This window comes from Schistocerca gregaria, chromosome 6 (assembly GCF_023897955.1).
Source record: "Schistocerca gregaria isolate iqSchGreg1 chromosome 6, iqSchGreg1.2, whole genome shotgun sequence".
NCBI lineage: Eukaryota > Metazoa > Arthropoda > Insecta > Orthoptera > Acrididae > Schistocerca > Schistocerca gregaria.
The window spans coordinates 496,865,717-496,880,475 of NC_064925.1; the positions used below are offsets into that span (position 1 = coordinate 496,865,717).

The 14,759-nt window shown below is 37.2% G+C and overlaps 2 protein-coding genes across 3 annotated transcripts in view; one reads left to right on the forward strand and one right to left on the reverse strand.

The window, feature by feature from the left end:
- Positions 1 to 812: 812 nt before the first annotated feature.
- Positions 813 to 6,360, reverse strand: LOC126279025 (replication factor C subunit 1). Its single transcript, XM_049979416.1, has one exon. It carries the CDS (start codon positions 6,150 to 6,152, stop codon positions 3,054 to 3,056), a length of 3,099 nt encoding a protein of 1,032 aa, XP_049835373.1. The 5' UTR covers positions 6,153 to 6,360; the 3' UTR covers positions 813 to 3,053.
- Positions 6,361 to 6,379: 19 nt separating this feature from the next.
- The window catches only part of LOC126279024 (ATPase family AAA domain-containing protein 2-like), a 215,332-nt gene continuing 206,952 nt past the window's right edge, over positions 6,380 to 14,759 (forward strand). Inside the window, exons 1-3 of one of the 2 annotated variants that reach the window (XM_049979414.1) lie at positions 6,380 to 6,692; positions 6,787 to 6,949; positions 7,070 to 7,235. In XM_049979414.1, the coding sequence (XP_049835371.1) occupies positions 6,866 to 6,949; positions 7,070 to 7,235 (250 nt within the window). In that variant the 5' untranslated portion in view covers positions 6,380 to 6,692; positions 6,787 to 6,865. The remainder of the gene's footprint in view (positions 6,693 to 6,786; positions 6,950 to 7,069; positions 7,236 to 14,759) is intronic. The other variant, XM_049979415.1, reaches the window with a different exon arrangement.

Here is a 14,759-nt window from a genome sequence, read left to right on the forward strand (position 1 = left end):
CTTTTGAATTCACCAACAGTGTCTCTGAAAAATAAAAATTTGTTCCACAATATGAAGATAAAATATAAAGTGTTAACTATGAAAGACACATATTTGGATGTTCCGACAAGTTACTGATTCAATTCTTTGCACATTTCGACAACAAATAAAGTGTTAACTATGAAATACAAATTTAGTATGTTCAGACAAGTTACTGTGTTAGTTCTTTGCACATTTCAACAACCACACTAACTGTCTCCTCCTGGTACTGTGAATGATGATCTTGAGGCACTGTGAATTACAACTGTATAGGGTATTGACTGGCTATTGAACTGGTGCAGAATCCACAACAGTGATGATGTATACTAAGTTCCCCATTCAGAAACTGAACAGGAGAGAAACTTTACATGTGAGTGTTACTGTCATCTCAAAATGTGTAGTAATGAGTTATAATTTGTTCTCCTTAATAAGAGGAACAGTCGTTATGTCTTACACCCTAACCTCCTAAAGTTTTGAAAGGGTTTGGAATTTAAGTCAGGATACTGGTACACGAAAAGCCAGGACACTGGTGCACGTTTTGTTGAACAGACACTGTGGTCTACAACCTTGTTACCGCAACAGTTAAATTCTGTCAATGAAAATTTCGATATCTGGCTTTGGTACCACAGTAATTTAACAGCTTTAGCTGAGAAGTCATTGTGACATGAGGAACTCTATAGACACACACACACACACACACACACACACACACACACACACACACACACACACACACACACTTGTATTGTATTGTATTCTTCAGGATTTGCAAAGCAGCAACAAAAGGCAGAAAACGAGTTTGATGGTAAAAAGTGTATTCTAAAAATATTTTACAAAAATTGAAAAAAATATACACAATACAACCAGTGCTACAGTTAGTTATGAAACTGGTCTTACTATTGGTATCACAAAAGTAACTTCCCCTATGACACAGTATGAAAAACACAGTCAGCCTGCCAGCCAGTCTCTCTCTCTCTCTCTCTCTCTCTCTCTCTCTCTCTCTCTCTCACACACACACACACACACACACACACACACACACACACACACACACAATATTCACAAAACATTATAAAAATAAACAAATAGATTATAGAGGGCATATAGTTCATTTTATATGTCTCAGGAAAAGTGCAGTTTCATTCATGTTGCTATGCTCAATATGTCATAATCAAACCAATACAAGTGTTTTATTGTGCTTGTAGAAGACATTGCTGTTTTCATTAATACACATAACTTTGTATTAAATTTGACAAAAATTGAAAAACACATGATACAGTCAATTCTCCAGTTAATTAGGGAGCTGTTCTTAGTACTGGTATAATGAAAGCAACTTTCCCTATGACATAGTATTAAAAACATAGCTTCTCTCTCTCTCTCGAGAGAGATTCATGCAGCTTAAAAGAAAGAGAGAGAGAGAGAGAGAGAGAGAGAGAGAGAGAGAGAGAGAGATTCATGCAGCTAGTCTACATAAAGTGTCAGATCAGAAATGATGCAAAAATAAATTGCATATTGGGAAATCAGATGAAGAAAAGTTGACAGAATGGCTAACCTGGTGCCAACTTTTGCAAACATACTAAAATCTGTGTGTTATCTGCTGATGTAAGGTGAAAATGAGTCATATGGCAAAATAACAACATACAATGTATGGCAAAGAGGTGAGTACAGAAATTTCTGAGAGATATCAAACATAAAAAGTATTCAACAGGAGTCATCTAACTTGTAAAGTTTTCTGAGAGAAGGCATCTCATACATAAGGACATTAGATTTTGCAGTAATTATTAAGTTAACCTAATTTTTATACATTGACCAAGAAATGATTTGTTCGCTAATAGTAAAAGCAAATCGCTTTCTTACACCTATTGGTTTTCCACCAGTACCATCCATACACAATATATTTAAAAGTTGGTGAGACATTACTACATTTCTTAATATTAAAAAAATGGTAACTATGATCATTGTACAGACAAAATGTAAATTCTAATACAATTTTCTTTGACGTAATAACTTTTTTATGTTACAATTATAACCAAGTGATTTTGTCGAAAATAAAAAATAATAAATGGAGCATAACCTCCCACAAACGCCCCCCCCCCCCCCCCCCAAAAAAAATTCAATCCAGTCATTGTAGTTGAGTTTGCCATGTAGTGGCGGTGATAATTTGTCCTCATCAAATCTTTTCAACAACGTTTTATGTATACAGGAACATTGAACTGCAGTAGCTACTAAGCTCGGTCTGTAGATTCCTTGACATAATGAGCTAGTCTTTCGCTAATGAGACAATTCTGGAATTACTTTACAAAAGTATTTTGTTGCACATGAGATGGATAAATATGGTAACTAATGCCAATAAATAAGTATTGCGCACACATTTAAACATAAATCACAAGGATATGTAAATTGCACAAAATAACTGATTGGAAAAACGGCAAATCTAACATATTTCTTCAAGTGAATCAGCAATAGCATATGTGCATCACTCCTAACCTGTCATGAACCTGCAATTTCCCTCATCTAAGGGAAGTACCACAAACTTATCACATATAAATGTTTTACAAACAAGTTACACAATTTAAGTAACAAAGTTAGTTTTAAATCTGTAAAAGGCATGAAAATAGTTTACCTGTTCTGTTCACTTATAAATGGTACAAATTTGCATGCATTCATCTAAGTGTTGTCACTCAGTTCACATAAAACAAAAACTGTACATTGCAATTATAATTCCAACAACTTAAGTTGCAATATAATACAGAAACACCAGAAATAACAGCAATTTTTGGAATATTTCCACACAGATATTTATATTTTTCTTACTTTACACTGTACTCCTTAAAATCACGTCTTTAATATACAAAAGGAGTAACCATCTAATGGGTTATTCTCAAGTACAACGCTTTTTGCAATGTTAGCATGTAACACAATGTTTAAGGCAATAATTTAATAATGTAACAATGTGATGATTCAAATAATAGATTTCTTCCATACTACGCCAGAAGACTTATTTCATTGACTGGGTGAGAAACTCCCCACTACAACTATTTATTTTGTTTTGGTTTTCCTTTGCCTTTCCCCTTTCCCTTTTTTACTTCAGATGTTCCTGATGTTGATTCTGCAGCTACTGTTTTCTTCTTAGCAATTTTTATCATGGCATCTGACTTTATGTCATCTGTCTCTTCATCATCTTCTTCCACATCCTCTATTGTTTCTTCACCTTCAGCACCTTCCATTTCACTGAATGATGCCCCGGCCTTCTTCTTAACAGTGGTGTGCACAGCATATGGTATCATTATGCCTTCCTTGTTGTATGCTCTCGTCAAAGCAGCTTTCACTTTGCTGTCCACCAATGACATAGGGTCCCTCTGGTCTGGCCATGACGATAATTCAAGCAAACTTTCCAAATCTTCTCGCAGTAAGTAATATTTCTTAAGTACACTGAGGGCTTGTGGAACACCAGGTGCACCTTCCTTAATAAGTGGTTTTACTATTGCATCCCTAATATAAGGAAGGTAGTCCAATGCAAGATCTAACTTGCTTCCAGATATTGCAAGCCTCATATGGACATGAAGTTCCTGCGAGAGTCTGTCAAATTTATTAGATCTCGAGTTTTTGCCCAGCCATGAGGGAAAGTTAATCTGACTTTTAATATAACCTTGCATATAGTCACCAGGAAACACACTTGAGAACATTGCTTGCATTGGCAGCAAACTCCAAGAGCCTCTTGATCTTATTGCTTTTTCAATTGTGTCCCCATAACTAATACTGTCAGCAGTTGCTGAAATGAGTTCCAGTGTCTTGCCAATATTACCTGCTGCTGCAGCAGGCACAACATTTAGATAGTTTTCTTGTACAAATAATGGGCTGATGTTATAATCATAAAAAAACAAATCAGATTTATCATGTATGGTCATCTTCTTGTGTTCTTCAGCTGAAAATACCTTTCTGAGGACATCCCAAGGTCCCAGTTTAAACTCTTTTTTTGATTTTTGTGCCTCAGTTTTGATTTCCTCTGATGACAAGTTCTTTGTATTGACATACCACATAGACAAATTATTCAGAACTTGTCGAATATCTTGGTTTGCACAAGTGATAACATCAGTTAGAGCATCAGGTGGAATTTTCAAACCTTCTTTAAAGCAAACTGACATCATAGCACCTCGTATCTGTTCAAGTCTTGGTTTTTGAACCCGCAAGTCAAAGCAGTAATTTACTAAGCTACGAATCTTTGGATGATTACGGTCATTACAAATACATATTATTGGAATATGAGTACTTTTTACCAACTGAATTAATTGTTGAATACCTCCTCTATCTTCATTTCCAGCCATTCCATCTACTTCATCCATTATTAACACATGTTTAGCAGAAGGTGCTACACGGCCATCTTTTCCATGGAAAAGACCATACAGACTCTTGCTAGACAAAAGTTCTGTAACTTCATCATGTAAAAGCTTTTTTGACCTTGTGTCTGAAGCATTGAACTCTACAATATCGAAACCTAGTTCCTTAGAAACAAGGTGGGCTGCTGTTGTTTTCCCAATTCCTGGTGGACCAGAAATAAGAGCAGCTTTGTAGAAGCTCCCATCGTCATCTTTTGCCCAGGGGCTTGGTTTAAACTTTTTCCCACCAGTGCGATTTTTGTACCAATTTTCAAGCCATTTACTTAGTTTCCTGACTACGCTCTTTTCTCCTTGTTGTCCTATAATCTGCTTTGAACTTGTTGGTCGGTATTTCTCCACCCACAAAGATGGTGTTGAATAGTTTATCATTAAATTTCCATTATTCTGACTACTAGGTATTTGTGAACAATTTTTAAGGGTGGCTGGTGCAGAATGAATGTGATGAACAGTACCTTCATTACTTTTCACTTTTAGTACAGAAACAACAGACGTTGAATCACAATTTAAGGGTTTAGTATTTTTGTTTGCTAGATTTCCTCCAGACTTTTTTTCTGTATCCTTTCTGCCTGTGTCTTCTTTAGAGCTGCTATGAAGTCCACTTCCAGTAGATCGTTCTACAACTAGGTTTAATAACCCATCCTCATCTAGCTGTTTTGTATTAAATGATTTTGCTTTTTCAAGCTTTGATGGCCCAGCGTCTTCGCCAACAAGTAGGTAACTTGTATTACGACTGAGTGATGACGTTACACGTCCTCCGTATTTCTTAATTAATTCTGTGGCTTCATCTCTATCCAGAGAATCCAGTACACCAGTAATAACAAACACAAGCCCTTCCAAACAGTTTGGTGAACCTTCTGGTATCACTTTACTTCCACGATGCTTTGGTCCTTCTCTGTTAAGGTATCTTATATAATTCATTGCATGCTCCTTCTTCTTTTCAGCTGATAACGCGCCTTGATCTGAGGCTTTAGGTGTCTCCTTCTTACTTTTCTGACTACTATCAGCATTCTCATCTGACTTTCCTCTTACCTTTTTTGCCTTCGGTGTTTTTTCAGCTTGCACCTCCTCTGTGCCACTACTCTGAGTGTTGTCATTTTCTGTTGCAGAACGACTAGAGGGGGAGGCCAGGGGAGAGTCAGCAGTTACCTTAGACGAACTGTTTTCGTCTGTGGATACTTTCTTCTTCTTGGTTGGTAACACATCACTTTCTGAAGCAGCCTTCTTTTTTCGTTGATCTTGTTCATGGCGTCTTTTTTCTCCACTTTTCTTTGGGCTACCGCAGGAGTCAACATTCACTGCATGCTGTCTATCTGTGCTCCAATACTTCGATTCGATCTCATCTAACTCATCCCAAGGCACACTAAGTTCACCTTCAAGGGAATCTTCATTACTCTTAGAGTTTACATTCACCGTTACTTTATTTGCCACCTGTTTGCTTGGTGTAGGCACTGTTTTCTCTGTTGATCTTTTGATATGATCACTTCCAAATACGTCTGAAACTTTAATTGGTTTTAATGTTTTTTCATCATTTGTTTTCTCCTTCCCCTTGTTTAAGGAAAGTTTTTTCTTTTTCGAAACTTTGACCTCTGGGTGCTTGCTCGAGCCATCATCCGAATCCGAGTCCGACAAAATTAATCTTTTCTTTTGCTTCGATTTCGACAAGACTTTTTCCTTGAAAGAGGTTTCTCCTTCACCAAGCTTTTTCGGAGCGAAAAAAGATCTGATATCGCGAGACATATCCCATCAACTGTAAACAGATGCCTACTGTACGAACGTTATGGACACACGGTATATTTATTGTTACAGCGACAGAAAACACTCACTTATTTATCACCCTCCTGAACTCAAATCAAAACAATTGTAATATTGACATGTACTTCGCGCGTTACGAACTTGGTTATGGCTCGATGCTCACTTGTTTTCCGCGCACAGGTTGGACAACTACGGAATGTATTTCCGTTGCTTTCAGGATAATGTTTCTAAGAATCTTTAATTTGTTATGTAACTTGTAAAGAAGGAAATAGAATCAGTGAAACTGAAGCAAGTGTATTCACCATAAAATGGATTTTTCCAAGACATTTAGATGCCAATATTGAATTGTTGCAAAGGAGTATTGATCATTACCAATACGAATTACCGCCATTTCATAACGTTCGGTTGTTGAAAGACTCACGTTGAGTTCGGAGGATGTCCATTGTCTGTTGAGGAAGTGAGTGCTGGAGCCAGTGTGTGAAATGGTGAATTTTCTTTGAATTGCTGAAAGAAACACAATATTTTGTAAGTGGTATTCGAATCTATGTTGCAATTACTTGTTTTGTAGTTGCTTTTGTGGAAGTGATTATCGGCCATTGAACCATATTTGTTTCACCAGAACTCAGAATGTTATTGGCGTTGAAGAATTTTGTGGATCGCTGTTACAACAGTTTAGTAAACAGATACAGTCTCTGAAAATGGTGAAAACTAGGAGTGGTGATACAAGTCAGTATTTGGATACAGAGATGCCAGTAAAAAATTCTGTGGTCGTAAAAGAAGACGTGAGTCAGATTTGTGTATCGTTTTAATGACACTTTCTATTGAAGCTACTTGAAATATATTTATGTTGTAGAAATGTGCAACTTAAGAATGCTGAATACGTTTTACGGGTGTGGTTACAGGACGATGGGAGTGATAACAGTGACCATGGATCCAATAAGGATGATTCCTATCCTCAACAGTCCCCTTGTTGGAGCCGAGAATTACGAAATCGCTTTGTTTTTAGTACTAAAGATCGTACACGTAATTCTGGAGACTGTAATGTGCATCCCAGATATGGAAAACAAGGTAGATTGCAGTACAGGAAACTATTTACCTTCATAGTCTTGCTAAAATATCCTCCTCGTATTCATTACTGATTTATCTGTCTTCTGCATGATTGGCCTCTGCTTCGCCCATATCCTCTTCACTTCCAAGCTTCTAATTAAACTGTAAGTTAGAGCACTAATTGAAGCATGTTGCATGGCATGGATGGTGTCAGTGGTATGATATAGAGAGGATGTTAGAAGGCACTTCGGCATAAATTCGGATGAAAGTTTGCTTGATTGATTGTAAAAATTATGTTTTTGTGTATCAAAAAGTGATACAGATACAATGAATTATATCTTCATATGGATGATGGGTGAAATAGGTTTCATGTTAAGTCACATCTTGGTATTGTACTCTTTCATGCATTCTATGTTTTGTGTTGATTGTGTATTGGAATCGTGAAAAAACTGATTACATCTTTATTGTTAGGTGGATGATGTTTTGGGTGATTGTCGAATGTGTGTCATCAGTATTTACATTTACATTGTTAACATTGCTACCTACTGGTTATTTTATAAGTCTTCTGTTACAATATGCCTTGTTACGTTTGCATCATCTTAATGCTAGATCTTGATATAATATATGCATTGAGTTTTTGGCTGTAACTTTGGCCGTTCTGGTGAATGTGTCGTTCTCATTAGAATTACTTGCATAGTTTGCAATGTCCATCAAAATATCATTTCTCTATTATTGCAGAAATGTTCTCTTACCACAATTATTGCTTTGCATATGATCTTCCCTCATGTCTTTGTTTCTCAAAATCTAGTTTCTGCACATAAATCACAAGGGATGTACATCATGTGCCGCCTCCAAGGTTTTTCATAGTTGATTTACAGTAACCGTATGTCTATAACACATATCACAAAACTTTTGAGAGGATTCTCTGTGACTTACTACACTGTTTCTGAGTTTAAATTGCAATTTTAGTTTTTTGTAAACAACAGCGTGTTAAATGTAGAGCAGTGACATACTCTGTTCAAAATTAGATTTGGCTTTAACAGTCATGGAGCAGCATTCGTGTTATCGTACTGAGATGTTTCAGACGTGAAACAACTGATTGCAATGACTAGCCCGGCCATTAGACTGTTACCACAGTTATTATTTTGTATTCTTATTCCTTGCTTTGCCAACTCACATCCAATCTATCCTTTTTTGGCATATGTCAAAGCTTGCCATATTCTATGTATAAATTTATTACTACCACCAAGGTTATAGGAAGTAGAAATAGCACACTCGAGTCTGTGAATGCCATAGGCTATACTTCGTTATCCCACCTTATCAAATTATTTTCTAAGTCACTGCTATTAGAGTGCCCTGGTTAAGTGTTCTACAAGAAGAAAATTAAATAGTGAAATTAATTTCAGTATTGAAACTTTTACTTTTGCTATTGATCTGTCATGTGCTATTTCCGGGCAGCAAAATCTGCCACTCATTATAATGAGTGCCAGACTACAAATCTAAAAGTTTGATGTTGAATCCTCCATCAATATTAAGTCTTCTTGCCACACCTTCACCGATAATTTATATATGGTACTCTAATACACCAAGTTTGCATAGTTCCAAAGAAGGGCAGCACAAACGGTCATATCTTTCATTTTAAATGGCAAGAGAGCATTACAGAAACACTGAAAGAAATAGAATTGGCAGGTGCTTGAAGATAGATTCCAGCTATCTTGTGAAAGCCTACTTGACATAGACCCAAGAACCAGTATTAAATGGAAGTCCTAATATTATAAAGCATTTCCCTATATGTCTTTCCATAGGGACTGCAAAGACAAGGGTTGACTAATTACAGTGTGCACAGAGGCATTTAAGCTCCATACATCATGGAATGGAAAGATACCCTAACGTATGGTAGGGTATCAAGTGCCATGCATTTCACAGTGCTTTACAGAGTAGTGGATGTTTGAAGTCTATGTTATAAAGTGTGGGTGTCTCCAATAACAACAGGGTAAATCAGTTCAAATGTTGGCATAGGGGAAAGCATAACCACCTCTGGTAGCATAATGATCAGAGAATCACTATTATGTACATAATTTTAATATCGGGTATAAAGGTGATTTATATATTTACTTTTAATGTGGGAAATATTTTTGTTCATTGAAATGAGCACCTCTGGTATCACCTGTAATATGGCATGGGTTTGAGGAAATCCTTAAAAGATATTCTCAGGGATGGGTGATGGTCAACAGGCAGATTCCACATTACTGGCTTTGTGTGGAGCATTTGACAGAGTGCCACACTGCAGATAGTTAACAAAGGTACAAGCACACAGATTAGGCTCCCTGGTAAGTGGCTCAAATACTTATTAAATAACAGAACCCAGTATGCTGTCTTCAATAGTGACTGTTCACCAGAGACAATTGCTTCACCAGAAGTGCATCAGGGACATGTGATAGGACAGCAGTTATTTTCTAGGTATAAACAAATGATCTGGCGGACAGGGTAAGCAGTAGTCTGTGGCTGCTTGCTGGTGATGATATGTATGGGAAGGTGTCATCATTGAGTGACTGTAGGAGGATATCAGATGAGCTGGACAAATTTACTAGTTGATGTGATGAATGGCAACTAGCTCTTAATGGAGAAGATGTAAGTTTAATTCAGATGAGTAGGAAAAACTAACACATAATACAGGTTGTACATAAAGTCTGGGAACACTTTTAATTATTTATTGTACAAGAGCCAAACATTGTACAGATATCATACATAATGCCTTTTTGAAAAGAAACCCTGAAGATGCCCTCCCTCCCCCATGTAAACCGCCATAGTGTGGTTTGGTAATTTGCTGATAGCTTAGTCAGCACTAGTTCCAAACATGGAGAGTTCAGGTGCAGAGCAAGCTTTCTGTGTGGTGTTTCATGAAATGGCCTCAATGATTACCAGATCTTACTCTGTGTGACTTTTTTCTGTGGGGACACAAAGATTTTGTGAATGTACCGCCTCTACCTCATGATGTAGCAGAGCTCTGGGAGAGAATACGGGAAGCGACTACCACAGTCGATGATGCCATGCTGGGACGGGTATGACAAGAATTCGATTACCATATTGACATTTACTGGGTCACTCATGGTTCGCATATTGAATGTTTGTAATAAAAACTTTCAGAGTTTCTCTTCTAAATGCAATGTGTATGACATCTGTACAATGTTTAGTTCTTGTGCAATAAACAAGTGAAAGTATTCTTGGACTTTATGTACACCATGTATTTGAATGCAGTATTAGTAGTGTGCTGCTTGACCCAGTCACATCAATTAAATACCTAGATGCAACATTGCATAGCAATATGAAATGGATTGAGCAGGTGAGGAGTGTAGTAGGGAAGGCAAATGGTCGACTTTGGTTTATTGGGAGAATCTTAGGGAAATGTGACCATCTGTAAAGAAAGCTGCATATAGGACACTACTGCTGCCCGTTGTTGAATACCGTTGGGAGTGTTTGGGTTCTCACCAGGTAGGGTTAAAAGAAGATACCGAAGCAATTCAGAGGCTGGCTACTAGATATGTTGTTAGTATGTTTGTACAACATACAAGTCTTATGGATATGTTTTGGAAACTCAAATGGGAATCACTGGAACGAGGGCAATTTTTGTTTTTGAGAGAGAATCGGCATTTGAAGCTGACTGCAAACTAATTTACATTTCGTGTACGAACCATGAGAACAGGATTAGAGAGAGTGGGGCTTTCAAATTGAAACTGAAATGTGGTGTGGCCCTCAACTACGTACCCTCTGACTCAAAGTTGAAATATTTAAAATTTTGGCTGGTTTCATTGTCTAGGGACTGGGATACATATTTGCTGCATTACAAGCCAAATACTGCTGAGTCTACAGAATACAATAAGAATGTACACATGAATCGAATGGTCGAAGGTTCCTATCACTCAGCAGTTTCGAATTTTGGGTGGTATATAGAAATTTATAAATGAAAGATTGCAATTAAGTAAATTCTACAAGTACTATTTTAATGACTTTAAATGATGGGTATGATAGCAGAAGTACCTTTAAGAATGCCCTTTATTACTGTAAAACACTTGTTATTGTCAGTGGTCCAACACACGGAAATCTCAGAAGTGCACAAATCAGCACTATGAAGTATTTCTATTTCCCGCAACCATGCACATACTGCTCCACTCTCAAAGTTTCCCACGGCCGTGCATCCATTGTGCCGTACTGTCCCGGACTCTCTCGTGTCCTCTCACATACTGTGTCCCTCGCAATGCACTGTTCAGAACACGCCCTTCCATTCACTTCGGTAGTCGCCACCCTTAGTAACGAGCTATGTGATTGGTGATAGCACTCCCGTCATGTCTCCAAGCCAACGCACACTCACAAATGTTTTGAAACACATTCGAAATACTGGATTTACATTTAAATAACTTGAAATTAAATAAATATTCCTACGGATGGACCGTAAACACGCTCTAACACACAGTATTAAATGCATAATAATTCAATAAACGTATATCAAAATAACAGAAACAAAGTAGGCCTGTAGCCTGTCTCTGTGCTTTCTAAACGCAGTAAATAATTGACCAATTTCTTTGTGAATAGTATATCTCGGATATAAACAAACGTGCTGCTACCATTTTTTCGTGTAATTATGGAGTACTTATCGCCTGACGTGATCGATGGTAATTGGCCACTTTGACCTCCAATAACTCCTTTACTATTCAAGTTACATGCCTGTAATTTATACCAATTTAGGTTTACACTAATAGCTTTCTAAAGACACATTGAGTGACAAAATTGGGTGAACCGTTTGAATTTTGGAAGTTCGTTGCTGGGTGTCACTTGTATAATTTATCGTCAGATACTAAACTTTAAACTAATAAAGATATTGAAAATCCGATTACATGATCAGAATCATTGTGCAAAGGTAAGGCACGTGATTCTTGCTGAGGTATCATGATTCATGTGCCTACTGTTAATTTCTATACAAACTGTGAAATGGCTGCCATTAAGGTTTTACCAAGTCTGCCATCTTTGGCACTCCCTGCATGTCTCTTTCATCGACACAGCATCACCATGGAATTCCCAGCCATGCAGTCCCTGGACCCTAGCTAACATTCAGCACCATGCGGCCACCAATGAGACGTGGCCCACCAAGAGGCCACAGCATGGCCATGCCAACTCCGAACTTAGGACATTTTCGGGGCGCCACAGCTTGCCCGTTACTTCACAGTACAGAGGCATATAGTCATTTTTCCCTCACTCTGTTTGTGAGTGAAACAGCAAATGAAAAGACTTGTAGCAGTACAAGTCATGCACCATATGGTGTCTTGTTTGGTATGTGTGTAGATGTAGACGAGTTATTTTGACACAGGGTGTGCAAGCACTGCTTTTCAGTACCTATTCCTTCATTCTAAGCCAATGAAATTATTCTGGTGACTAAGTTATACTTTTTTTGTTGAACAGAACTGATTTTCGTAACGGAAAGGGGATTCTTCATACGATTGGTGTCCATTATTTGAATTATTTATATAGCACAATCGTGTCGCAAAAAGTTGTGTTATTACGGTACTGAGTAGTTGCTGATCAAGAATCCTAAATAACTTTACTAGTTTCTCCCATAGAGCCCAACAGCCTTTGTCTTGTTATGTGGAGAATTTCTGACTCTTGTCACTTCTGGTTCATACACATCTGATGTAACTGATAAAGAACTGTTTCAATGTTTTGTTTATTGTAGGGGCTTTTTAGTGTTCATTTATATAATGAAGGTATGATCTTTTAAAATGTATTTAACATCTGCAACTGGAATATTATCTTGGTGGCAGTTTCCAGTATATAACTCACACAACTGAAGAAAAAGAACAGCTGTGTTACTACAGCAAATAATGGTACTTAATTTAATTCATTCATGTTTTGCAGCTACCTTTGTTGTAACATCATGAAATGCAGATATTTGTACTCACTACTTACTACATTTCTGATGTAGATTAATTTTAACAAACTTGCTGTATCCCTTATATTCATTGGACTGTTTCCCTAAGGAGTGGTTGGAAAACTTCGAAGTCTGCACTGATGAAATACTATACCTTTTTACATATTGTTCAGTTTGACATATGACGGCGCTGTGATAACTGTTGGCAGAAAATACAGGAGTTTGTAGATGTATTATCTGCTCAAATTAAGTTGATACAGTGCGGTGGTGGATGGCAATGAATATAAATGAAAAGTGCATTTACAGTTGCTCCCATAAACCACCACACAGAATGTCATCTTGGTTTGCATGGATAATACTTAGTTCCGTTGGTCAAGAAAGATCTCAAGTCACTAATTTTTGCATATTGGATTTCATACAGCCTTTTTAAAATATCAGTCTCACATTAGTTTTAATGTATGTTGGTTTGTGAAATTTGAGATTTCGAGAACAAATAACAAATATTTTCAAATTAAAGTGACATGTGACTGATAATTGTGGGTATAACTTGGGGGGGGGGGGGGGGACTTTCAGATAAAGTATCCTTCATTAATGGAATGACCAGTAATCAAGAAAGATGCTATCATGGCACGCTATGAATGTAGAGGATTTTGCCTATTACGTACTGCTTGTAAAATGTTTTCCAATTTTTTCTTTAGTTGATTTACAACTAATTTTGAAAGCATTGTTAGTGTCTGTAAATGTGGATTTCATCAAGAAAGGTCTACTATTGAACAGATCTTCATGGTACAGCAAATACTAGAAAAAGTGAACAATTTGGAATTGATACACATCACCTTTTTGTTGACATTTCAGCCTATGACAGTATTGAAAGAAGTACACGGGGTGTCACAAGACGAATGGTCAACAACCAGGGATATGACAGGAAAGACCATTCAAAGCAGAAATAGGCTAGTAAATATAGACTGTAAAGAGCCATGAGCTCTTCCTCATCTTCAGTACTCTGAAACAAATCTCATCTTCTTAAAGTTCTTTGCTTATCATATTTAGGAAAAGGGGGGGGGGGGGGTGGTAGTACGGACAAAAACCAGAAAAATTGTCTAGTAAAGATGGGCTCTGAAATGCTTAGGTTAAGAGCTATGAACATTCGTTCAGTAGAAGAGATGTTTCACAGTCGCAAAGATGAACAAGAGCTCTTACGGTATGCATTTTAGAGCCCATGTTTACTAGATATTTTTTTTTATTCGAATGATCTTTTCTGTCATATCCATGAATACTGACCATTCCTGTTGGGACACCCTGTATAGCAGTGAAAGAGTTTGAGATTGCTAATAAACTGATCAATTTAGTTATGGCTACCTTCAGTCAATGTAGAAAATGTTGTCAAGTGCTGTGACCACAAAAATTGATGTAAGATTGGAATTTATCATCTAGCCTTCTGTGTAATATATTCTTTAAAAAAGTTAAGAGAAATCAGTTCAGGTACTGGCATATGTAGATGATAATGATGTAATTGCAAGAACACCAAGAATGATGATGGACTCATACAAATCTTGAAAGACTTGCTAGAAAGATAAATCTAGAGATAAGTGACCGTATCTATAGCCTCAGAGAACATTAAGCGC